Source organism: Cydia pomonella, chromosome 4, assembly GCF_033807575.1.
Source record: "Cydia pomonella isolate Wapato2018A chromosome 4, ilCydPomo1, whole genome shotgun sequence".
NCBI classification, from domain to species: domain Eukaryota; kingdom Metazoa; phylum Arthropoda; class Insecta; order Lepidoptera; family Tortricidae; genus Cydia; species Cydia pomonella.
In genome coordinates, this window is record NC_084706.1 from 20,166,386 (window position 1) to 20,193,506 (window position 27,121).

General features: G+C 40.7%; 1 protein-coding gene across 2 annotated transcripts in view; it reads left to right on the forward strand.

Moving 5' to 3' along the window:
- Window positions 1-27,121, forward strand: part of LOC133517436 (periodic tryptophan protein 2 homolog) — a 71,168-nt gene that overhangs the window by 5,807 nt on the left and 38,240 nt on the right. For both annotated transcript variants that reach the window (XM_061850754.1, XM_061850753.1), the window contains exons 7-13: window positions 1,406-1,580; window positions 2,581-2,748; window positions 3,439-3,542; window positions 4,228-4,376; window positions 6,891-7,038; window positions 7,924-8,115; window positions 15,739-15,884. In XM_061850754.1, coding sequence (XP_061706738.1) covers window positions 1,406-1,580; window positions 2,581-2,748; window positions 3,439-3,542; window positions 4,228-4,376; window positions 6,891-7,038; window positions 7,924-8,115; window positions 15,739-15,884 — 1,082 coding nt within the window. The remainder of the gene's footprint in view (window positions 1-1,405; window positions 1,581-2,580; window positions 2,749-3,438; window positions 3,543-4,227; window positions 4,377-6,890; window positions 7,039-7,923; window positions 8,116-15,738; window positions 15,885-27,121) is intronic.

The window sequence follows — 27,121 nt, forward strand, 5'->3', positions numbered from 1 at the left end:
CTTGCACCGGCTGGGCTATCTGACTTTTAGCCGTACCAATAGTCCCATATTCGCTCAATACTTGCTCGGTTCTGATCCCATTACTCGTGTCGAGACTATACGCGACTTGGGTGTCATCCTCGACACACAGCTTAACTTTCATGAGCACATGAAAGCGTTGGCTACTAACTGCTATAGGAGGTTAGGGTTTGTGGTTCGGAACGCGCGAGATTTCGATGACGTCAGGGCTATTAAATTAGTGTACACTGCGTTAGTCCGAAGTAAACTTGAAGCCGCATCGGTCGTTTGGAAATTCCTTAGAGGTGAGGCGTAACTACGGGCTATTGACTACTGTATGTAATGTCTTACCTGGTTGCACAGCTCATACGCCTGTTCGTTCCATTTGTGGCTAAGGCCCAATTTAATTTTCGACCACGAAGCCGTCACCTATTAACAGTGCCTAAAACACGCACTATGTCCCATGGCAAATCACCACTTGTCCGCGCACTACAATATATTAACGCGCTCCTCGCATCAGCACCGGAATGTGATGTATTTGCAAGTAGTTGGATGGATCTGTGTAAAGAATGTATGAAGTTCTGTGAGACGATGGATAAGCGAGAATCTTCTGTCCTGTATTAGTCTTCTTTCTTACATTTGTTTTGTTTTTCCTTTCTAGACTGTATCATGTACCAAGGTTGTATAAATTCTGTCTATTATAATTACAACAACTTAGCTTGGTATGACTCTATGAGTTTTAACTAATTGTTCTAAAATAAATTCTGTTAAAAACTAGTTTTGAATAGTGACAAGTTACTGTCAATTTTTGGCACACACTTTCTTTTATTACTGATTGTACTTTCTCTCGTTTGCATGTCTATCAAGTTTTTCTCGAGATTTTTCTAATGAGCCTAAACTTTGTGTTCATGTATTTACATCGAAGAGTTCCTTTGTTGTTACAAGATTTGAAGCGCATATGTGAACGTGACCGCGGCCTGCAAAACGGCCCACTTTGTCGCTTGCACATACAAGAATGACCTCTCATGGAGTCCTTATGGCAAGCGACAAAGTGGGACGTTTTGCCGGTCGCAATCTCCTAGATTATTAATTATTATATTAATACAAATATACGCGGTGAAGCTAAATAAAAGTTTAATAAAAACGCGTTTTTACTCGAGTCTCGACTAAAGAGATCAGTAGGGCTAAGATGGTCGGCTCTTTATCATTTGTCACCATGCCTGTCACGTTCTAACAAGTATGTAAGTGCGAAAGTGACGAGAATAGTGACAAGAGTTAAAAATAGAACCGTACTGCCACCGCTGGGTGCCTATTAGCTAATCGTTAACGCTCCGTAGGTAGTCATCTCTCTCTATCACTCTTCCATATTAGTGCGACAGTGACAGTTGCGTTTCGTTATTGATTACAGGAAAGCGAGAACGACGAAGAAATGGAATACAAAGCGAAGAATAGCACATATGAGAAGCGGCTGTTTTACAAAAAAATTGGCCGGCACTATATCGGGGATGCCATTCGCAGCGCTCACCACAAAGTCAAGCTTTCCGCCGCGCAATACCACAAGGAGAACAAACTGCTTGTCACAGGTCATTTTAACTATGATATCTAACCTTTTAAAACCTGTACACTCCGTTTTTAAAGAACCTCATACTTATAGTGTCTCACAAGAAAACCTCGGCAGCGGCTCATTCGCGTCCGTGGGAGGAAATTCATTTTAAAACGCACATTGCTCTATACTACAAACAGCTCAGAACCCTTTAACTGTTCAGACCACAAAATCCTCGGTTCAAACCTCAGCATTGCCACCTTACAGTCCTAAAAAGACTGAACGAGTAAAAAAATACAATAAATGACGTATTGTTTTTAATACTACGTCGGTGGCAAACAAGCATACGTGATGGATCTTCGAAGCGCCTGATGGTAAGCAGTCTCCGTAGCGTATGGACGCCTGCAACTCCAGAGGAGTTACTTGCGCGTTGCCGACTCTTACACTCCGCACCCTCATTGAGCTCTGGCACCAGCAGGAACACAACACTATGAGTAGGGTCTGGAGTTATTTGGCTGCGGTTTTCTGTAAGACGGAGGTAAAGTCAGCATCAATAGTAGCGGATTACACCCCAGATAACTTTTCTAAATAAAGATAAATTTCTAAAATTCACGTTCAATAATATATCTTTTACAGTCTTAGTTGTTCTATATTGAATACATTACTTTTTGTTAAACTGTTACGGAATGGTAGATACTTATGAAGCATTGTTTGATCCGCTATTTTTGATGCTGACTGTACTTCCCCAGTCCAAATCTTGGGATTAATTGTCAAGCGGACCCCAGGCTCCCATGAGCCGTGGCAATATGTCGGGACAACGCTAGGAAGAAGACAGGAGGTACTTCCCCAGTTGGGCTCTGCTCTAGATCTGGAATGACATCCTTTTCTGTGCCCCGTCACATAAAGCGAGATGACATTTGTAATGCCCATTATGCCCATACCTCTCTTTAAGACGTAGTTTAAGGACATACCCGGGTCCTAATATCCGAGTTATAATATCTTATTGTGCTACAAAGGGTTATACGTCTATTTTATTGAAGGTTTCACAAACGGCGTGTTCTTCCTGCACGAAATGCCCGACGTGAACCTGATCCACACGCTCAGCATATCGGAGCACCGCATCAGCAGCGTGGCCATCTCCGCGCCGGGCGACTGGATCGCGTTCGGGTGCCCTAACATCGGGCAACTACTCGTTTGGGAGTGGCAGAGTGAGTACATCCCTACTAATAGATACCGGTGTGGCCTGTAACAGGAGCAAAAAATTAAACTGCAGGCTGTACTCCTCAAACAGACCAACATTTGTTCAGCGACTTTTAAAAATAACTTTAATTTTGATTTTTAGAACACTTTAAAGTTTATTCTAAGACGCTATTTGTTGCGAATTTTGTTATGTATAAAGCGTGACATCAGCGTACATCGAAGGTAATATTAAATTTGTATGAAAAATAGGAAATCTAAAGAATTCATAATTTTCAAAAATCACTGAACAAATGTTGGTAAGTTTGAGGACTATAGCCTACAGTTAAATTTATTGCTTGTGTTGCAGGCCGTTCGTTCCCCTTTTGAAAACTCCAAAGTAAAATAATAAAAAAACACCAAAAAGAAAAATAAAGAGTAATGGCGTGCGTCCTAGCACCAAAATAATCAAATTTTTGTTCCCCTTCAATACCCCATGCACTGAATAACCTATCACATTAGGAAATCATCATCATCCTATTATTATTATTTCATTGCATGTTTGAGAAAAGCACTACACAAATTTCGGCGAGAAACGGGGTTGCCGGCCGCGTATCCCTGCAGACCTCGCTACGCTCGGCCGTCTATATCTACTTGGCCTGCAACCCTTCGTTTCCCAGCCTCTATAGTAATGTAGTATCACAAAAAGGTTACATTCACAGGCGAGCAGTACGTCATGAAGCAGCAAGGCCACTCCTTGGACATGACCTGTCTCGCTTACTCTCCAGACGGCCTGTACATAGTCACTGGCGGCTACGATGGAAAGGTATAGTCAGACCAATCTAACTCTGCAGCGATTTTGATAGCGCAAACTGTGCAAGTGTTATTTTTAACGCCGAACTTCTATGAAATAATGACGTTTAAAATAACACTTGCACAGTCTGCGCTATCAAAATAAGCTAGACTGCGCGACTGTTCGTACCCACTTTTGCTTACAAAAATAAATAAATTGCTTTGTTTTGTTTTAGAATATATTTTATTGACACCCTCACAACGCTCAAGATTCTACTCGCTACGCTTGTGGTTTAATTTTGGAATCTCTCTTTTACTTGGGTATCAATATATGGAGCTAAACAACAACTTTGCCATCTTGTAAAACAAATATCTATTCTTTAATTGAATACGTAGTTTTGGATTTTCTGAATGTTTGTTTACATTCTTTATCTCGTTTGCAGTTTCTTTAATTGTTAAGGAAACAAGTAATCTAAATTATTTATTTCCATTAAAGGCCCTGCTTTAAATGTTTGAATGAGTATTTCGTTTGAATTTAACCAACCGAAGTTGCCTTTAAGAACTTACCCCTCTGTCGAAAACCTCGGCCAATACTCACGTTTATCTCACATTGCTATTTATACGTTACGTCCATTTGACGTGCCGCTCCTCCGCAAAAATCGGCAGACTGTTTTGTACAGAAATATGGATATGGATATTACACTAACATTGCATTTCAGGTGAAAGTATGGAACACTACGACCGGCTTTTGTTTCGTGACGTTCAGCGAGCACACGTCGTCGGTGACGGGCGTGGTGTTCAGCACCAACAAGAAGTTCTTCGTGTCCAGCTCGCTCGACGGCACCGCGCGGTGCTACGATCTCACCAGGTCGGCCACGATAGTATTTATTTACCACATACGCGATAATGGAATTTGAACCTTAGCAATCGGATTTAAGATTTAAATTAGATAGGACTGTCGTAAAACGTCTAGGCACACGCGCTTCCAAAAATGAGCGTATATGCGCGTATAAAACGCTAATCTTTAACCGCCCTAGCCCAGCAAGAAGTGTTTTGTGTCCACCTCGCTCTACGGCACCGTGCGGTGCTACGATTTCACCAGGTCGGCCACGATAGTATTTAATTATTTATTGACCATAAACGCGACGATGGAATTTCAACCTTAGCAATCAGATTTAAGATTCAAGTTAGATAGGACTGTCGTAAAACGTCTAGGCACACGCGCTTCCAAAAATGAGCGTATATGCGCGTATAAAACGCTAATCTTTAACCGCCCTAGCCCAGCAAGAAGTGTTTTGTGTCCACCTCGCTCTACGGCACCGTGCGGTGCTACGATTTCACCAGGTCGGCCACGATAGTATTTAATTATTTATTGACCATAAACGCGACGATGGAATTTCAACCTTAGCAATCAGATTTAAGATTCAAGTTAGATAGGACTGTCGTAAAACGTCTAGGCACACGCGCTTCCAAAAATGAGCTTATATCCGCGTATAAAACGCTAATCTTTAACCGCCCTAACGCAGCAAAAAGTGCTTCGTGTCCAGTTTGGTCGACGGCACCGTGCGGTGTTACGATGTCACCAGGTCGGCCACAATAGTATTTATTGACCACATACGCGATAATGGAATATCAACATTAGTAATGGGATTTAAGATTCATATTAGATAGGACTGTCTTAAAACGTCTAGGCACACGCGCTTTCAAAAATGAGGTTATACGCGCGTATAAAACGGTATTCTGCAACCGCCCTAACCCAGCAAGAAGTTCTTGGTGTCCAGCTCACTCGACGGCACCGTACATTGCTACGATCTCGCCAGGTTGGCCCCGATAGTATTTATTGACTATATACGCGATCATAAAATTTCAACCTTAGCAATCGGATATAAGATTCAAATTAGATAGGACTGTCGTAAAACCTACGTCTAGGCACACGCGCTTCTAAAAATGAGCTTATACGCGCGTATAAAACTCTAGTCTTTAACCGCTCTAACCCAGCAAGAAGTGCTTCGTGTCCAGCTCGCTCGACGGCACCATGCGTTGCTACGATCTCGCCAGGTTAGCCACGACAGTATTTATTGACCACATACGCGATAGTAAAATTTCAATCTTAGCAATGCGGTTTAAGGTTCAAATTAGACTGGGTTGTCGTCTTTTATATACCACGACGGTGGCAAACAAGCATACGGCCTGCCTGATGGTAATCAGTCACCGTAGCCTATGGACGCATGCAACTCCAGAGGTGTTACATGCGCGTTGCCGACCCTTTAAAAATGTGTCGTAAAACGTGATAAGGTATGAGACAGGCTTCAGTTTTGTGACGTTCAGCTTCAGGATAACAGGTCGTCGGTGACACCCGAAGGCACCGTGACCTGCTACAACCTCTCCAGGTCCATTAAAAACAGTAAATTTTCCAGGCAATTAGACATGAACAGGTCCATTGATAATATTATAGTCGCCATGATGTGTGCTGCTGTGTGATGCTGATGTACAGAGCGGCCAAGGTGTTCACAAGTATATGGACAAAGCCTGTATTATCAAGACGTTAAAATGTTCGCTAGCAAGAAGTTTTTCGGGTCTCGCTCGCTCCACGGCACCGTGCGCTGCTAATTTCTCATTATATTAGTCCACATTGATATATCCGAGCGGTCAAGGTGTTCACAAATATATGAACAAAGCCTCTATTATTAAGACGTTAATGTGCATGTTCAGATATTTTTGAGCACTCTGGCCGCTCTGATATATGTGATGGTGACATTGGCAACTGTACCTAGATTATCTCTTTTCCGGGATTAGTACGATTTATCGGCCATATACGCCATTAAAATTTCAGCCTTAGCTTTTTTTATTTAAGATTCAAATTGAATTAGGTACAAAAAGCGGAATTTAAACTTACTCCGCCCGTGTGAATATTTACAACAAATACAGTACCTAATCACACTTGAAAATTTATGCAATTGTCTATCTTGTTCTCTTTGAATAAGATCTTTATTTAAACGATGTTTTTCAAGTAAGTACTGCACTTACGATAAGCAGGCATCTTTTTAATGTTTATGCGCACAATATGTCTATATACGCATCCTACACACATTTGTAAGTTCTTTAGGGCAGTGAAAAGAAAAAACTTTGGTGTAACCATGGCGTAATCATCATAGTAGAAGAAATAGTTATTATTATTTACTGACATTACAAGCGCACATACATGACACATTAAAACGGCAAATTTGAACATCCCGTCATCGCGTTACAAATCGAACTGAGATGTTGTCAATTTGCAGACAATCTGCCCTCGCTGGGTGAGATCATTCCATTCGGGGCGGGGTACAAAAGTGGCTTAGTACAAAAACAAACTTAACGCTAACCGAATAAAGTTTAATTTTAGATACCGCAACTTCCGCACACTGACGTCGCCGAGTCTCGTACAGTTCAGCTGCGTGGCCTTAGACTCCAGCAGCGAGCTGTGCGCCGCGGGCGGCCAAGACGTGTTCGAGATATTCCTGTGGTCCGTCAAGTTTGGGAAGCTGTTGGATGTGAGTACTGACTTCATATATAAGAAAATAAATCTGAAATAGTACATTGTGCAATGAGGGGGTAAGTGAAATTTAGGATACGAGGGTGGTAATGAATTGTGGGGGTGTGGGAATTAAAGACCCGAGTTTGCAATATTCTTACCCCCGGAGTTACACACAATATTTTTCATCACACTAAATAAAAAACTAAATTTTAAACGAAATAATTCTTAAATACGGTGACATATCAAACATTAGTCCGCCATTTTCTAATTTCTTGACAGGTTAGCATCGAGGGCACAGACCTATTCGGCATTCAGCCACGATTGAAAATTATGTAGAAATATTTTAAACGGCTGTTAAATTAATCAAATTATTTAATTTTATACATAAACAAAAATATTAAATTATAATCGTCAGTATTTTAAAAGTAAAACTCATTTATGCTACTTAGTTTGTATGAATAAGTGACATTATAAAATTTTTTTTTTTCACAATCCATAACTCCCGCGGGAACAAAATAGGCATTTGTCGTTGAGTTCACCTGCATGAAATAAGATCTTTTTCGAGTAAGTGTGATGAAAATAATATTTTATTCCAGTACAGGAAGGGTGGGACCCGGATGTATCTTTATACTACGACCAACCAAATGGCTGGTGCGTGGCGCGTGGCGTTGGTTTCACAAGTGATGTGAGCAGTGTGCCGCTCCTATACGTTTGCATATGTTTCACATGCCCCCCTAGTTTGACAGCCGAAACAAATGACGCTGTACTTTGTCAGATGTTTATGTTGCCCGCATATGATGAGTTGACATGGAATAAATGAGTGTAATCGTTTCAAACGTTTTGCTTGTTCACATTTATGTTATGGGTGGGATTTCTACTAAAATATAACGCTTTATAACAGGTATTGGGAGGCCATGAAGCGCCGGTGTCCAGTTTAGCCTTCAATCCGGCTCTGTCGAGCACTCGCCTCGCCTCGGCCAGTTGGGATAAGACCGTCCGTCTGTGGAACTGTATAGAGAACAGCTCTGAGAGCGAAACTATACAGATGACCTCTGATGCACTGCAAGTAGTGTTCAGGCCTGATGGGGAACAGGTAAGGGAATCTCGACTCTATGCTATACTTGATATGGTTTTTAATTGGTTAGTTATGTATGAAACTATGTAGCTATCGAATGTTTGTCTTGTAGCGGTAAGGTGGATGAAAACCCTTCTAAATGTGAAGTTATATATGTCGGGAATCGTGGGCGTATTATACTAGGGACACATTATCAGAACCTTCAATAGTGGATGACGAGGGCTTTCAATGAAACACGATGTTAAACTCACTTTACTTATTGGACAAGACTGATTACAAATCATAGCACACGTTACTTTCTTATCGTAAATAAGCAAGCCACCGACGTCATCTCCCGTTCTCGTCTGGAGATTGACATCATAACTTAAATTGTTCTGAATTTTAATTGATTTGATAGCGCACTCTATGCTGCCTTGGCGGAACTGCGTCAAACATCACTTAGGAGTAACGTAACACCCTAACTTGCTGTATTTGTCAACTATGGCGTGGTGAAACGCTTCTTAAAGGCGATAGATGGCACGATTAAGTCGTTCTCTATTATAGATGAATTTAGACGCTTTTCGATGTGACGTGGTATAAGTAAAGGAGAGTATAATTTATGTCGTACGTTTAGGATTTACGAACCTTCATCTGGATTGATCGATTAATACTATAAATTTATAGGGACATTTGCCAAGTCAGCTCATATTCAAGTGCGCGTGTACCGCGATATGAGCTGACTAGGCAGTGCCCGCGGCTACAGTGCGGCCCCCCCCCCCGCTACCTGTAAACCAGTCTCACCTTAACCATCGGTCATATAACACTTGTCGATTTTCATGTAATTATAATATAATATAATCAAATTAGTAAATACAGTGTTTCGTTAACCTCGCTACCCCACCTTCGGAACTATACAATATAACCCTAAAGTGGTGACCCCGACGTGACGTGAGAAGGTCCTAGGGGAAATGGATCTAGGAGAACAAAAGCCGTCGCAGCTATTAGCTAAGATGCGCAACTTAGCTAAGGACAGCTTTCCAGACGCGACATTAAGGATAATGTGGCAGAATCATCTGCCCACGGCGGTGCGTGCAGTTTTAGTAGCGTCCAGAGAGACGGACCTTGACACGTTGGCCAGCATTGCCGATGACGTGTCGGAGGCAACAAGAAACCCTCACGTGGCTGCAGTGGCGGCACCACAGGGCCAGGGGCACAGCGCGCCAGCGAGAACCCCAGGAACTGCAGATACAGCGGTGATACTAGCGGAAATCGCCAAACTGAGTGTCCGTATGATGGATCTTGAGCGTTCGAGGCCAAGGACGCGGAACTTCGGACGCAGAGTTAGAGGAGCTCGATCCACATCCAGACACAGGAGTGGAACTCGCCCACGAAGTAGCAGCAACAGGGTAGGAAGAAACCCGGACTGGCTTTGCTTCTACCACTTCCGGTTTGGACAGGCCGCCGCGAAGTGCATCCAACCTTGCGCATGGGACAAGAAGCAGGGAAACGAGTAACGATGGCACAGAGTTCGACGGAGACCTGTGCTATCCACACCAGCCGTCGTTTGTGTATAACAGACTTAAATACCGGACTACGTTTTTTAGTTGATACAGGTGCGGATATTTCCCTAATACCGGCGGACAGGAGACTACGCACGGGTGAGTGCACTAATTTAAAACTTTTCGCAGCAAACGGTACGCAAATAAAAACATACGGTGTTAAAGTGTTGTCTTTAGATTTTAAGTTACGTAGGCCATTTCGATGGGAATTTGTGATGGCCGATGTCAAACAACCAATACTTGGGGCCGATTTTTTGAGTTATCATAGGCTTGTAGTTAATCTGAGCGAACAGAAATTACACGACCTTGTAACAGAGTTTAACGTTTCTGCACCGGTCGTCAATAGCAGCCAACCGTCCATTAGTACGGTTGATGGTAATCATCCATTCCACAGTTTATTGTTACAATTCCCTAGCATCACGAAGCCGCCGACGTACAGGGAACCCCCTGCGCACGATGTTGTGCATCACATTGAGACAACCGGGCCACCTACGTTTGCGAGGGCAAGGCCATTACCACCGGACAGACATAAAAGGGTCAAGGAGGAATTTCGCCGAATGCAAGAGCTAGGCATTTGTAGGCCAAGCAAGAGCCAATGGGCTAGCCCGTTAACAGTGGTAACGAAAAAGAACGGCGAAATTCGTCCTTGTGGGGATTATCGTGCCTTAAACGCGCAAACGAAACCCGATAGATACCCGATACCTAGATTACACGATTTCACCTTCATATTGGCAGGTAAAAAAATATTTTCAAAACTAGATATAAACAGGGCTTATCATTGTATACCGGTAGCCAAGGAAGATATCGAGAAAACAGCAATTATCACAACATTCGGGTTATGGGAATTCCCTGTCATGTCGTTCGGGCTTCGCTGTGCCGCACAAACCTTCCAGCGGTTTATGAATACTTCAGTACTGGAAGGCCTAGATTTCCTATTCAATTATCTAGATGATGTTCTTATCGCAAGCGACAACGAGGCGCAACATAGGGACCATCTTAGACTGGTTTTTGAACGTTTTGCTGAATTCGGAATTACAATTAATTTAGCGAAGTGCAGTTTCGGACAAACGCAGTTAGAATTCCTAGGTCACCAGGTGGACGCATCGGGCATTAAACCGTTAGAGGAAAAGGTTCAGGCTGTAGCACAGTACCCGAAACCGGAGACAGTGGAGCAGTTGCGACGATTTCTAGGCATGCTAAACTTTTATCGGTCTCATATTCCCAAGGCAGCGGCCATACAATCGAAACTTGATCAATATTTAGTAAACACGAAAAAACGCGATAAAACGGCGATAGTTTGGACAAAGGAGACTGAGGAAGCGTTCGAACAGTGTAAAGAGGGCCTTAAAAAAGCCGTTACACTGTCGCATCCTCAGCCCGACGCGGTTCTAGCCTTAATGTCCGACGCGTCATCTAACTGCGCGGGTTCCGCATTACATCAATTGGTCAATGGAAAATGGGAACCATTAGGGTTCTTTTCAAAAAAACTAACGAAGGCCCAGAAAAGTTATTCCGCATATGACTTAGAACTGTTAGGTATTTATTTATCAATGAAACATTTTCGCAAGTCATTTGAGGGCAGACCACTGATAGTTTATACAGACCACAAACCTTTATGTCATGCGTTCGAAAATATAGGGAAAAGTAGTAGTGAAACGCCGCGACGTACGAGACATTTAATGTTCATCAGCGAGTTCACTACGGATATTCGTCACATAAGCGGAAAGGATAACGTTGTGGCTGATACGCTATCCCGCATAGAGACCATTGTTTGCCCAACCGCTATTAATTACACGGAACTCGCTGACGAACAGGCGCGAGACGAGTACCTAGCGAGCATGACGCAATCAGACCGGCGCGACGGAAACGATACTGTAAACATAAAATTACTCGCAATACCGAATTGTCAAAAGGCTGTATATTGCGAAATATCGTTAAAGGAAGTAAGGCCATATTTGCCCGATGTATGCCTCACGTATTTAGGTAACTCAAATTACTTTTTGCATCCGGTTGTCATGGTTACGTTCTCCTGGGTCTCTCGTAACCCCTTACTGCATGTAAAAAAGTATTTTTTGAAATTTGAACTTTAGTAGCTGTCAATCGAGTTGAATATCAACGCCGTATATGGCTTCATATGCGGTAAAGGGTTACAACCTGCATTTATGGTGTTTAATTAAACCAATTTGTATTTCTGTAGTAATTCTACTAATCCTATTGGAACAGGGACCGGAAAACCCGTTCATTTGGCTTACCCGTTCGAATGGGTAACCCCTTCATATGATAAGCTAATCGTTTGGGTAACCCGTTCAACCGGTTACCCAACAATAATGATTAACCCGTATTATTCAGATTAACCTAATCGTAACAAGTGGTTACCGCTTACAGGAGCTGATTCGGTTTGTGTTTTGCGTGTACTAACCGGTAACCTTTCGGTTTAGGGTAAGCCTTACCCCTCTCCCGCGCCTTTCCTCCACCGCTGCGGCACCGCGGCAGAGATGGGCATTACGTAATTGATTCGATAGTTATATTGTAACTACCGACGTAAAAGTACTTTTCGTTAATGTTGACTTACTATATAGATGCTTATTTGTATCCGGTTTTAGTAAGATGGCGGCCACACACTTTGTCATAAAAATCATCATTTTTAGGTTTTAGGGAGTTCCGATTTCGAAAATGATGACGATTTTGGAATCCAAGATGGCGGCCATGCAGTAAGTCATAAAAGTCGTCATGTAAATCGGTTTTTAGGTTTATGGGAGTGCAGATTTAGACAAAAGATGACCATTTTGGAGTACAAGATGGTGACCATGTACTATGTCATAAAAATCGTCATGGATGTCGTTATATAGGTTTTAGGGAGTGCAGATTTCGAAAATCATGACTATTTTGGAATCCAAGATGGCGGCCATGCAATTTGTCATAAAAGTCGTCATGGATGGAGTCCAAGATGGTGACCATGTACTATGTCATAAAAATCGTCATGGATGTCGTTTTATAGGTTTTAGGGAGTGCGGATTTCGAAAATCGTGACTATTTTGGAATCCAAGATGGCAGCCAAGCAATTTTTCATAAAAGTCGTCATGGATGTCGTTTTATACGTTTTAGGGAGTGCGGATTTCGAAAATGATGACCATTTTGGATTCCAAGATGGCGGCCATGCAATTTGTCATAAAAGTCTTCATGGATGTCGTTTTATAGGTTTTAGGGGGTGCGGATTTCGAAAATCATGACTATTTTGGAATCCAAGATGGTGGTCATGCAATTTGTCATAAAAGTCGTCATGGATGTCGTTTCATACGTTTTAGGGAGTGCAGATTCCGAAAAAGATGACCATTTTGGAGTCCAAGATGGTGACCATGTACAATGTCATAAAAATCGCCATGGATGTCGTTATATACGTTTTAGGGAGTGCAGATTTTGAAAATCATGACTATTTTGGAATCCAAGATGGCGGCCATGCAATTTGTCATAAAAGTCGTCATGGATGGAGTCCAAGATGGTGACCATGTACTACGTCATAAAAATCGTCATGGGTGTCGTTTTATAGGTTTTAGGGAGTGCGGATTTCGAAAATCATGACTATTTTGGAATCCAAGATGGCGGCCATTCAATTTGTCATAAAAGTCGTCATGGATGTCGTTTTATACGTTTTAGGGAGTGCGGATTTCGAAAATGATGACCATTTCGAAGTCCATGATGGCGGCCATGCAATTTGTCATAAAAGTCTTTATTGATGTCGTTTTATAGGTTTTAGGGAATGCGGATTTCGAAAATCATGACTATTTTGGAATCCAAGATGGCGGCCATGCAATTTGTCATAAAGGTTGTCATGGATGTAGTTTTATACGTTTTAGGAAGTGCAGATTTCGAAAAAGATTACCATTTTGGAGTCCAAGATGGTGACCATGTACAATGTCATAAAAATCGTCATGGATGTCATTATATAGGTTTTAGGGAGTGCAGATTTCGAAAATGATGACTATTTTCGAATCCATGGTGGAGGCCATGCAATTTGTCATAATAGTCGTCATAGATATCGTTTAATAGGTTTTAGGGAGTGCGGATTTCGAAAATGATGACCATTTTGAAATCAAAGGTGGCGGCCACACATTTTGTCATAAAAGTCATCATGGAAGTCATTTTTTAGGTTTTACGGAGTGCGGATTTCGAAAATCATGACTATTTTGGAATCCAAGATGGCGACCATGCAATTTGTCATAAAAGTCGTCATGGATGTCGTTTTATAGGTTTTAGGGAGTGCGGATTTCGAAAGTCATGACTATTTTGGAATCCAAGATGGCGGCCATGCAACTTGTCATAAAAGTTGTCATGGATGTCGTTTTATAGGTTTTAGGGAATGTGGTTTTCAAAAATGAAGAACCTCAACCATGTGTATCGTAAAGAACTCGTCATGACATTTAAAATGAGCTTAAACTCGATAGCATTATGGGAAGTCATCGATGAGTTCCATTGACAACTTCCGATTTCACTATCAGACCTTCGTCACCATGTGTATCGTAAATAACTCTTCAAGACATTTTAAATGAGCCCAAACTCGATAGCATTACTACTAGTTATCGATGAGTTCCACTGACACCTTCCGATTCCACCATCAGACCCTCGCCACCATGTGTATCGTAAAGAACTCGTCAAGATATTTAAAATGAGCCCAAACTCGATAGCATTACTAGTAGTTATCGATGAGTTCCATCTACACCTTCCGATTCCACCATCAGACCCTCGCCACCATGTGTATCGTAAAGAACTCGTCAAGATATTTAAAATGAGCCCAAACTCGATAGCATTACTAGTAGTTATCGATGAGTTCCACTGACACCTTCCGATTCCACCATCAGACCCTCGCCACCATGTGTATCGTAAAGAAGTCGTCAAGATATTTAAAATGAGCCCAAACTCGATAGCATTACTAGTAGTTATCGATGAGTTCCACTGACACCTTCCGATTCCACCATCAGACCCTCGCCACCATGTGTATCGTAAAGAACTCGTCAAGATATTTAAAATGAGCCCAAACTCGATAGCATTACTAGTAGTTATCGATGAGTTCCACTGACACCTTCCGATTCCACCATCAGACCCTCGCCACCATGTGTATCGTAAAGAACTCGTCAAGATATTTAAAATGAGCCCAAACTCGATAGCATTACTAGTAGTTATCGATGAGTTCCATCTACACCTTCCGATTCCACCATCAGACCCTCTCCCCCATGTGTATCGTAAAGAACTCGTCAAGACCTTTAAAATGAGCCCTAACTCGATAGCATTATTAGTAGTTATCGATGAGTTCCATCGACACCTTCCGATTCCACCATCAGACCCTCTCCACCATGTGTATCGTAAAGAACTCGTCAAGACCTTTAAAATGAGCCCGAACTCGATAAAATTATTAGAAGCCATTGATGAGTTCCACTGACACAGGAGATGTGCACAGACAGCTAACGATAAAGAAAGTGACTATAATAGGAGTAATGGGTACTAGACAAAAATATACCAAAATCAATGCAACGCCTTACCATATTAGGTAATTTGCCTTAAACTTTAGCATGTGTTTTGAAATCTACGTTGTGCGCTACTTGACTTAACGTACACTTTTGTTTGAATTAGCAATATTAGGTCGGCAAATTACAAAGCCTTTGACAAATACCGACTGCCGCCGCGCCGCGCCGCGCACTCGCACGTGCACGTAGGGAATGGAACCGCCGTGTTTCGCGTCGGGCGCTACGTTAATAGACCATATGCAGTTCACGTAAAAGTTAAAACAGCTTGTTCGTATTTAATCAGCGCTTGAAGCGGTAACCCTTTCCCGGGTTTTTAATATCGGTAAGCGCTAACCTGAATTAATTCAAATAAAAGGATTAGTTTCTTAACCGGTAAGCCAATCAAAAGCTTACCGAAATGAAGCGGTTTTTGGAACACAGCTTTACAATAACCCGGGTTTTTGAACGGGTTAGGGTAAGCGGGTCCGGTCCCTGTATTGGAATGGAATGGGCCACATACTAACCACGTTGGTACCACGGAGAGTTATTACAAGAAATAGTCGATTCACCCGTCAGTGTTCGTTTTAACTTGAGGTTATTTTCAGATAGCAGTATCAACGCTTGATGGCAATATCACATTCTTCGACCCGACAACCTGCGAGCAAACGGGCAGTATAGAGGGTCGAATCGACCTGGCGTCGGGCCGGGGCGACCGCGACTTGGTTACACCACAGCAGATGCTTAAAACCAAGTTAGTACTAATATTAATTACCTATGAAGTATCCGTGGAGCCCTGGCGCTCTCTCTTCAAAAATCTGTCGAAGATACTCGGACGCCACCAGCCAAGAGCTGCCAGCTTCCTAGCTTAACGTATCAGCCTAACAATAAGCGAGGAAACGCTGCCAGCACGGCACAATTTTTAGATATATTTTAGATTAATTTAGTTATATTTTACTTTTAATTCAGTTTGTAATTATTGAAAATACGTTTGTAAACAAAACAATATGTTAAAGTTTAATGCACAATATCTTAAAGTTTAATGCATTGTAAAATACCACATGATTAATTCTACATTTTACACCCATTCATATTTCATATTCATATTCAATAATTTATTTGCATAAAAACATAGAAATGCATGCAAATTCAATTTTTAAAACAGCTAAAAAATAAGGCAAATAAGTTTATCACATCCGAGTTCGACTGTATAAATAACATTTCATTTAGATGACGTGCGAACTCGCGCGAGATTAGTTACATTGCGGATTATTGATGTTACGTCCAATTCAGCCGACCGATCAAATACCGCTAACTTATGTAATGCTAATCAAACTCGCCTCCTAGTTCTCGCACCGTTAGTTATGAGCCCTAAGCGCTGAATCGAAAGTCTCGCCTACCGATAAAATCAACCTTCAGCCATTGACTTGACTTGTTATTTATTCAGAACGCGCCCGCCTACTGATTTGATTTGGGAAGGAAAGCATGAATGTTTATTTAATATGTGTAGCCTGGTTTTACATTTCTCATTCTTAACGTGTGATACCGCAATCGACGCTTGATTCTAGGTTTGTTTACAGTTACGTGATATGGGTGCATGTGCTACAAGATTTCAATTTAATTCTAAACTACTCCAGCACTTCAACCTGTAAATTAAATGACAGTGATTCACCAAGAGACCCCGAAGGGATTTGCAGTTGGGCAAAAATGCTTTTTTATGTCTGTCTGTCGCTCTGTTCTCATCAACAGGTCGTATTTCTCAACTTATTTTTGTGAAATTTTGTGAGCAGGTTTGATATTTGTGTCGATTTAGTTTTTGAAGTGAAAACTTCTTTAGCGGCGCTGTGCACTTTTTGTGATGGGGGAAAAAATGTTAAACTCGCGACAGGTCACGTGACTGACAGATTCGTCAGATTGAAAATTCGTAAGACGGACACGTGACCTGATCGAAAAACTGTTACTATGTCATTGAAGCGAGTAGACTGCCGACGCGGCGTAGGAGAGGAAGTATGATAAACTTTTTAATGTTAAATAATTGTAATAGTTCTGAAGTGTTAAATTTTTAATGTAATATAAATGTAAATAGCGCAATAAATAAATATTGTATTTTACTACATAAATGATAGTACTTTTATACTGACAATAAAAGCAATTCGTGCACAATTATTCCGTAAGACGGACACGTGACATCATGGTGACGTGCAAATTGAATGTCATCGAAGCCTGGTTACTTTTGAATAACCGTACTTGTATCTCCCTCAAGTGTGACATTTTATTTTCTTCATAATCAAAGTGCTGTCATAACGGTTAAAGAGGTTTAATCTTTGTTAATTGTGTTGTATTGTATTTTGTGTTGTTGGGTGTCCATGATTGTAGATACTTAAAATTTTCATTGCCAAAAAGTTAAATAACAAAAAAGAAGCGTGATTGTTTTACTTAATATGATGGTGATCGATTCATTAACATTTACTGATTGTGATGCTGGGAAGCGGGACACATTCCTCAGGATATGCGCGATGCCAATATCATCACATTGTACAAAGGGAAAGGAGATCGCGGTGATTGTAACAACTACCGCGGCATTTCCCTTTTGAGTATAGTTGGCAAGTTGTTTGGACGTGTAGTACTCGGGAGACTCCAAAAACTTGCAAATCGTGTATATCCGGAGTCACAATGTGGTTTCCGTCCCCAGCGTTCCACTGTAGATATGGTTTTCTCACTTCGTCAGCTACAGGAAAAGTGTAGAGAGCAGAACACACCTCTGTTTGTCGCCTTCGTAGATCTCAATAAGGCTTTTGACACTGTCAGCAGAGAGGGACTATATAGGGCACTTGAGAATATTGGATGTCCACCTAAACTTTTCCATCTAGTCAAATCCTTTCATGATGACATGAAAGGCACTGTGGTTTATGACAGCAAAATATCCCAGCAATTTGAAATGAGGAGGGGTGTACGCCAAGGCTGCGTTTTGGCACCCACACTGTTTGGTATTTTCTTCTCACTACTTTTAAAGGCTGCTTTTAGTAATAACCAACAGGGGGTGCATTTGCATACAAGAAACGACGGGAAGTTATACAACATCTCTCTCCTCAAATCAGCAAAACACCGCGAGGACTTCTTCGTCGACAGTCTCTTGTTTGCTGACGATGCGGCTTTTGTGGCAAACTCTGCAGCTGATTTACAAAACATCATGGACAGGTTTTCCCGGGTATGCACTTTGTTCTCCATGTCCATCAATGCCAAAAAGACAGTCGTATTAGTGCAGGGCAGTGCGGAAACACCCAGAATACTGGTGGATGGCACCGCTCTGGAAGTCGTCAATAAGTTTTGCTACCTTGGGTCGACTGTGTCAAACAATCTCTCGCTTGATGCAGAGATCGATATTCGTATTGGCAAAGCAGCGACCATGTTCGGGAGGCTACGTTCAAGGGTATGGTGTAACAAACACCTCACTGTTAGAACCAAGATGATAGTATACCAGACTTGCGTTCTAAGTATACTCTTGTACGGAGCAGAAACCTGGACGACGTATGCAAAACAGGAGCGACGGCTCAACACTTTTCACATGCGCTGTCTACGCAACATTTTAGGCATAACTTGGCAGGACAAAGTGACAAATCAGAGGGTTCTTGAAAAAGCGCAGCTGCCCAGTCTTACCGCTCTTCTCAAACAGAGACGCTTGCGGTGGCTGGGGCATGTGCACCGGATGGAATCCTCTAGAATACCTCGACGTGTCTTGCTTGGTGCAGTTGCGTATGCTAAAAGGAACGTTGGAAGACCGATGCTGCGCTTTAAAGACTGTGTTAAGCGAGACATGTCAGCATTTGAAATCGACCACCATGCCTGGGAAACTTTAGCTGAAAACCGTGATGGATGGCGCAAGCGTGTTGTGGAGGGGAGAAAGCTATGCGACCAATCCTGGTTTACTACGTTAGATAGCAGAAGGTGTCGCAGAAAGCAAATCGGGACTGGAACCTCAGGTGGCATGAGCTTTTTCTGCCAAAAATGTGGGAGGTCGTGCCGCTCACGCATCGGCCTCCACAGTCACCAAACCCGTTGTCTAAACAGCAATGCTTAAATCGTCTGCAATAGACGCAAAGGCCTGTGATGATGAGGCTGTAGTCCAGTACACCTAGTGTAAATAAATTCGATTTTGAAACGTGACGTACGCGTTTGCGTTTAGTCTCATTTTGTATGGGTTTTTGAACAGCTCGCCAAGCGGAACGTTTTGGAAAGTCAAAAATCTCATACAAAATGACACTTAACGCAAACGCGTACGTCACGTTTCGCTGTCGAAATTAGTTACACTAGGGGTACTGCTCACGTCTCATGAATTACTCTGTATATGTTATATATTACTTAATCCTTGGAGCGTTCTCCGATTTCACGAAATAACGCTCGATAGATGGCGTTGGCGCTCGGTACGCGAGCGCCGGCAACGCGACGCGCGTTTCAATGCAGACTAGAAAAATCTTGATAGTTTTCAATATAATTTCAAGCAACATTAATTTTAGTGTCATATGATATCATATGGGCACTCTTTATTTTATTGTATATGCACAGTAGTTTTTTTTTTTTATGTACACTACTACTAAGTGTACAGACTACAGAGTGTACTATAACCCTTGCTCTTTATTCTGTCTCTTTCACACTAATGGAAAATGAAGAAGTTACTAAATGACTGCAGATATAAATAAAGTATATTAGTGCGATAGAGAGACAGATAGTGTTTCGTTGTCGTATCGTAAACGATTGGCATGTTGGCCACACACTTGCTTAGTGCCTAGCCAAAATACCAATCGTTTGCGTATATTAGTGCGATAGAGAGAGAGTAGTGTTTCGTTGTCGTATCGTAAACGATTGGCATGTTGGCTACGCACCCATGATACCTAGCCAAGAAGCCAATCGATTGCGCATATTAGTGCGATAGAGAGACAGATAGTGTTTCCTTGTCGTATCGTAAACGTTTGGCATGTTGGCTACGCACCCATGCTGCCCAGCCAAGATGCCAATCGTTTGTGCATATTAGTACGAGAGAGACTCCATCATGAGACCCTGGGCCTCATCTAGATTGATAGTGCTCGTCAGGGCAACTCTATTGAACCCAAACACGATGGAGTTATGATGAGTAGATTAGGAGTTCTGGTGACCAGCTCCTGACTCCATCATGAGACCCTGGACCTCATCTAGATCGATGGTGCTCATCAGGGCAAATCTTTTGAGCCTAAACACGTTGGAATTATAATGAGTAGATTAGGAGTTCTAGTGACCAACTCCTGACTCCATCATGAGACCCTGGACTTTATCTAGATTGATGATGCTCGTCAGGGCAAATCTATTGAGCCCGAACACGATGAGGTTATGATGAGTAGTTTAGGAGTTCTGGTGACCAACTCCTGACTCCATCATGAGACCCTGGGCCTCATCTAGATCGATGGTGTTCATCAGGGCAAATCTATTGAGCCCAAACACGATGGAGTTATGATGAGTAGATTAGGAGTTCTGGTGACCAGCTCCTGACTCCATCATGAGACCCTGGACCTCATCTAGATTGATGGTGCTCGTCAGGGCAACTCTATTGAACCCAAACACGATGGAGTTATGATGAGTAGATTAGGAGTTCTGGTGACCAGCTCCTGACTCCATCATGAGACCCTGGACCTCATCTAGATTGAAGGTGCTCATCAGGGCAACTCTGTTGAGCCCATACACGATGGAATTATAATGAGTAGATTAGGAGTTCTAGTGACCAACTCCTGACTCCATCATGAGACCCTGGACCTCATCTAGATCGATGGTGTTCGTCAGGGCAAATCTTTTGAGCCCAAACACGATGGGATTATAATTAGTAGATTAGGAGTTCTGGTGACCAACTCCTGACTCCATCATGAGAACTTGGACTTCATCCGGGTCAAAAATAATAATGCAAACCCTAACGTAATTTCAAGTGAAAATGCGTTTTTCAGAAAATCGCAGCCAAATAACATTAGACCTTACTCATAGTGTTGTGTTCCTGCCGGTGAGTAAGGTTGCCAGAGCTCAACGAGGGGCGGGAGGGGGTTAGGGTCGGCAACGCGCATGTAACTCCTCTGGAGTTGCAGGCGTACATATGCGGGCCGTATGCTTGTTTGCCACCGACTTAGTATTAAAAAAAAAGTAACACTGAAAATCCATCAATAAGCGAGTCTGTTAGGCATACTGTAAAAAATGAACTTTTATTAAGATTTTCTAATCGCAGTATATAGCACTTCTCGGAACTCCGTAGCTGATTACGATCGCAACGAATGCCTGACAATCGAGCACATGTTCGTCCTCTAAGCGCGCTCCGCGCGGACTGAGAGCGGGGCGTCGCTGCTGCGTGATTTATACGTGTTTTAAAAAAATATAAATTTACGGCAATGTAGGTCCCATAGTTACGATTTTTTTTTATAGGTTAACATAAAGTTACAGTTTGCTATAATATTATTTTTAAAGCAAAATATGCGTACAATTTGCGGAAATAAAATATAATAAAACCCTGTTTTCGCCAAAAAAATGAAGAAAACTCGGAAGGTATTTTATCAGTTTTTTCAAATGAATCTTCGATTGTTAATCGTGTTGTTTGACGACCGGTCTGGCCTAGTGGGTAGTGACCCTGCCTATGAAGCCGATGGTCCCGGGTTCAAATCCTGGTAAGGGCATTTATTCGTGTGATGAGCATGGATATTTGTTCCTGAGTCATGGGTGTTTTCTATGTATTTAAGTATTTATAAATATTTATATATTATATATATCGTTGTCTAAGTACCCTCAACACAAGCCTTATTGAGCTTACTGTGGGACTTAGTCAATTTGTGTAATAATGTCCTATAATATTTATATTTATTTATTATATTTATTAATCATTCCAGCCCCTCGTACGAGATATGTTGAATCAAATTGTAGTCATTCATGTACCAAATGATTCTTGTTTATAGCAAAATTGAGAACCGAAACGCCACATCTCACTGCAAAATTTGGAAAAGACTCCCAAAAAACCTCATTAAAAAAGAGGTTTAAAAGAGAAAATGAAAATTTGAACTGTTGGAGCCCCTAGTTTAGGAAACGATTATTTAAGTACGTTATCAGTTTTTGAATAAATACTAATAGTTACGTCGTAATCTTGAATGAAAAAGGAAGCATTTTACAAAATACGCTCGTCTGTAGGAATAAGGACTCTTAACACTAAAATTCGAATTTCAAAATATCTTCCACACTCAAATTTATTTACGTAGGTATAATAGAGAATTATCTCTTTTTATAAAACTGCTATCATAATAAGCTATAATATCAAAAATGCACAACGTTAATATTCAAGTTTTCACTTCTGCCGGCACTCCCGGAGTGCAACCCGTTTAAAGCGAACCACGAATGGAGGTTCGTTATAAGAGGAATAGAGGAGAGTACCTTTAGTCACCTTAAGGTGGTTCGATTTTCATACAAAAAACAATCGCTATTTTTTAATTAATTACACAATATTATTACATAAATAGTTGCGCATCTATCTACTTTCGAATATTCATTTGCGCTAAATTAATAGAAAAACTTTGTTTCATACAGAAATCATGCAATAATCAACGTTATATTTTTATAAATTTTACTCATGTGTGTGTGACAAATGTCGTGTACAAATACATTGCGACGTTGCCACTCCATGCCTCGGGCGGCCATCGGCGCGACGTTGCGATGTTTGACGCGTTTTTAGCTGACTCTGTCTACACTGACACTCAGTGTGACCAGGCGTACGATAATTGTCGTACATGTACGATAATTTGGGCCCCGGTATGACGTAATGTTCCAAAGAGCATTATCGTACACTAAAGTACTATAATTTCAGCGCTTGTATGATGCCACCTTAAAGGTCTAGTAACTTGAAGCAAAATATGACACTTTCTGTCAGATATAGGCTAAAATTAGTATCTTTTGGGTGTTCGGCTCCTTGGTGTAAGTTTAAAGTTTAAAATATCACAATTTCCTGTGTACCGTTTGAGTCTATCCCAAAAATACACAAACATAAACAGATTTTTTGCGCAATTTAGACGAAAATTGTATTTTTTTTATTATTATTTCGAAATTTAAGCTTATTTTGCTAGACATTTTTAGGGGCTGCCTTTTTCATTGGCGTACGATATTTTTTTCAACGGTACAATAATATTGACACTCAAATACGATAATTCTCTTCCGCTCACCTGGCAACACTGCTGAAACTTGACAGGACCTGGGGCCTACCGCGAAAACCGAAATTCGCAAATTGCGGGGATCTTTCTCTTTTATTCTCACTAAGACGTAATTAGAGTGACAGAGAAAAATGCCCGAAATTGACGAATTTCGATTTTCCCGGTAGCCGCCCTGGTGCTTGAGGTACTTGATAGAAAACAACGCTGCCGCATGTTCTGAATTGTGATTTTATGTGTTTTTGGTTTGAAAATGATAGCAACGTCTAAATCAAGTTACAAAAATCATCGATATTCTGGTCCGCGAAAAACCAAGAAAAGTGTAACTGTAATTGGAGTCTACAAAAATGACCAATTCATAGAAAATATGACCTAGAAACTAGTTCACTTTTATAAAACTCAATTTTGCCCGAGATTGTACTTAGGCGAATACCTAAGGGAGCTAAGTGTATTGATCTTGAATAATTAGTTGGCTAATACATATATGACTCCAACATGATATGGACATTTACATCATAACTATTATACCTAGTTGGTTACTAAGTTCTGTTACTCGATTTCTTTCTTTCTTCCTAGCGTTGTCCCAGCATATTGCCACGGCTCAATGGAGCTTGGGGTCCGCTTTGACAACTAATCCCAAGATTTGGCGTAGGCACTAGTTTTTACGAAAGCCACTGCCATCTGACCTTCCAACCCAGAGGGTAAAACTAAGCCTTTTTGGGATTAGTCCAGTTTCCTCACGATGTTTTCCTTCACCGAAAAGCGACTGGTAAGTATCAAATGATATCTGTTCTGAAGTTCTGTTACTCGATTTGCAACCTCTTTATTTCCGTTAAAACAAATGCTACCGAAAAAATAAAAAATGACATAATGTGGTGGATTTGTGAGCTATAATTATATACCACACATAACGCTTATCTCGTCGTATCTATAATGAATTGGGGCCTAAAAGAGAATCGTATTCCAATTTTTTGAAACGCTTGTATTACTTTCTATATTAACTAAAAGTTGCCTTAAAATTCAGCTTTTATACTAAAAACGGCTTTAAATATGTTAAATTAACAAAATATATTTTGACAGATGCTTTCGCGCCCAAAACGCTCTTTGAAAATTGTGTGACGTCACAGTTTATGGTTTGACACATAACTACATACACACGTAGAAGATACGAACTGTCAACTGATATTTATCATTTGTTGTTAATCGCCTAATTGTCAACAGTGTCAATCCGAGAGTTGTGACGTCATCAGAATCTTCAATGACGTTACGAGTTTGGTCACGTGACGTGTGCCAAAAGATATTTTAAATTCAATATTTACAAAAATATGGTCATTACAGGTCCACTAAAAGTAGTTTAACATGTTCTTATAATCCAAAAGAATTTATTGGGATACAATTATGCCCTAAGATTTGTAGATGGAAACAACCCTATTGCGATGCACAAATGTGGGCACCTGCCAAACATGATTTTGGGTGTGTCATACTCAGGGCTAACAAAGATTCATTTCTGTGAAAAAGGTGTGAAAACCGGAAACTGGAAACCGTTCTCGAACCAATAGTGAAGCCCTTAAGACACACCCTATTTCAAAACCAGCCATGGATCTTTGAACAGGACTCAGCTCCTGCACATAAGGCAAGAACAAGTCAAGCCTGGTTTCGAAGAAACAAAATTGACTTTATTGCCCACGAAGACTGGCCGTCCTCCAGCCCGGACCTTAATCCCCTGGATTATGCCATATAGCAGGTTATTGAGGAGAAAGCCTGTGCTAAACCCCACACAAATCTTAACTCCCTCAAGCGGGCCATAGTTAAGACAGTGACGGAATTAGACATGACAATCGTGCGTGCCGCTATTGATGACTGGCCTCGTCGTTTGAGGGCCTGTGTCAAAGCCAGAGGAGGCGATTTTGAATGATATTGTCATATGTAATTCCTGATTTTGTGTACTTCATTTTAATATATACTTTATTAAACTTTCGTTGGTATATTTTATGTAGATAAAGATTATTGCAGTAACAGAATTTAATAACCAACTAGGTAGAAAACAATGCAATACATAAACACATAAATTGGATATGATGTGATCCGTTGAATGAAATTGACAATAAATAAAATAAATAAATAATTTTCTATCTCTAGGCATTGTGTGAAACTTCTAGTTGTGTCAAAATATCGGGAAATCAATAATATAAACAAACATGGTAAATATCTCATTTCTTTTTATAATGGTTATAAATAGAAGGCCATGCAATTTTGTAACTCACTGTAATTTAATTAAATGTATGGTAAAATTTTTTTTTAATTCTACTGTAAAATAGTACCTACTTTTTAGGGTTCCGTAGCCAAATGGCAAAAAACGGAACCCTTATAGATTCGTCATGTCCGTCTGTCTGTCCGATTCTGTCACAGCCACTTTTTTCCGAAACTATAAAAGCTATACTGTTCAAACTTGGTAAGTAGATGTATTCTATGAACCGCATTATGATGTTTACACAAAAATAGAAAAAAAAAACAATAAACTTTGGGGGTTCCCCATACTTAGAACTGAAACTCAAAAAATCTTTTTTCATCAAACCCATACGTGTGGGGTATCTATGGATAGGTCTTCAAAAATGATATTGAGGTTTCTAATATCATTTTTTTCTAAACTGAATAGTTTTGCGCGAGAGACACTTCCAAAGTGGTAAAAAGTGTGTCCCCCCCCCCCCCGTAACTTCTAAAATAACAGAATGAAAAATCTAAAAAAAATATATGATATACATTGCCATGCAAACTTCCACCGAAAATTGGTTCGAACGAGATCTAGTAAGTAGTTTTTTTTAATACGTTATAAAAATTAAATTTTTTTTTTTTTTTCATCAAACCCATACGTGTGGGGTATCTAGGGAAAGGTCTTCAAAAATGATATTTAGGTTTCTAATATCATTTTTTTCTAAACTGAATAGTTTGCGCGAGAGACACTTCCAAAGTGAAAAAATGTGTGTCCCCCCCCCTGTAACTTCTAAAATAACAGAATGAAAAATCTAAAAAAAATATATGATATACATTACCATGCAAACTTCCAACGAAAATTGGTTTGAACCAGATCTAGTAAGTAGTTTTTTTTTAATACGTCATAAATGGTACGGAACCCTTCATGGGCGAGTCCGACTCGCACTTGGCCACTTTTTTAAAGGCTGGGCAGTAAGTGATTGCTTTAATTTTAGAACAAAACAGCGTTTTTTTTTTGAAAAAAATACCGGAAAATCTGACTTACAAATTTGGACTTTCTTAGGTTCATTCTACTTAAAATCTTCTCCACCCTAGCATTAAAAAAAGATATCCTAAAATATCCATAGCATTACGTCACATTTTAGTGTGAAAGAAATTTCAGTGTAAAACTAAAATTTCAATACAAATTTTCGGGTTTTTTTAGCACGAGGATTGATTATGCTAGTGATTCTGAGTTGGAAGAACCCAAAAATATCATGATGTGTGAGAATCAGATTTTTAATATTTTTATGGAAAACGCTCATATTTCTCATAAAATAATTTATTAATAATAGGTACTTGATAATACTGATAACAAAAATAAATTAATGAGTCTCGAACCCACATCCTCTTGCATGTATTTCCACGTACATACCGCAACGCTATTGAAGCCTACTCACGCTGTGCCAAATTGTCTACTACAAGGATCCCAGTAAGACTGTTTGAATGTGTGAGTGATACTTAGAAATAGAGTCAAGAAACATTCTGTCGACATTAAGGGGTAGTTTTTGTACAATGAAGTGTTCAATGTTTGTTGTAATAGTTCAAT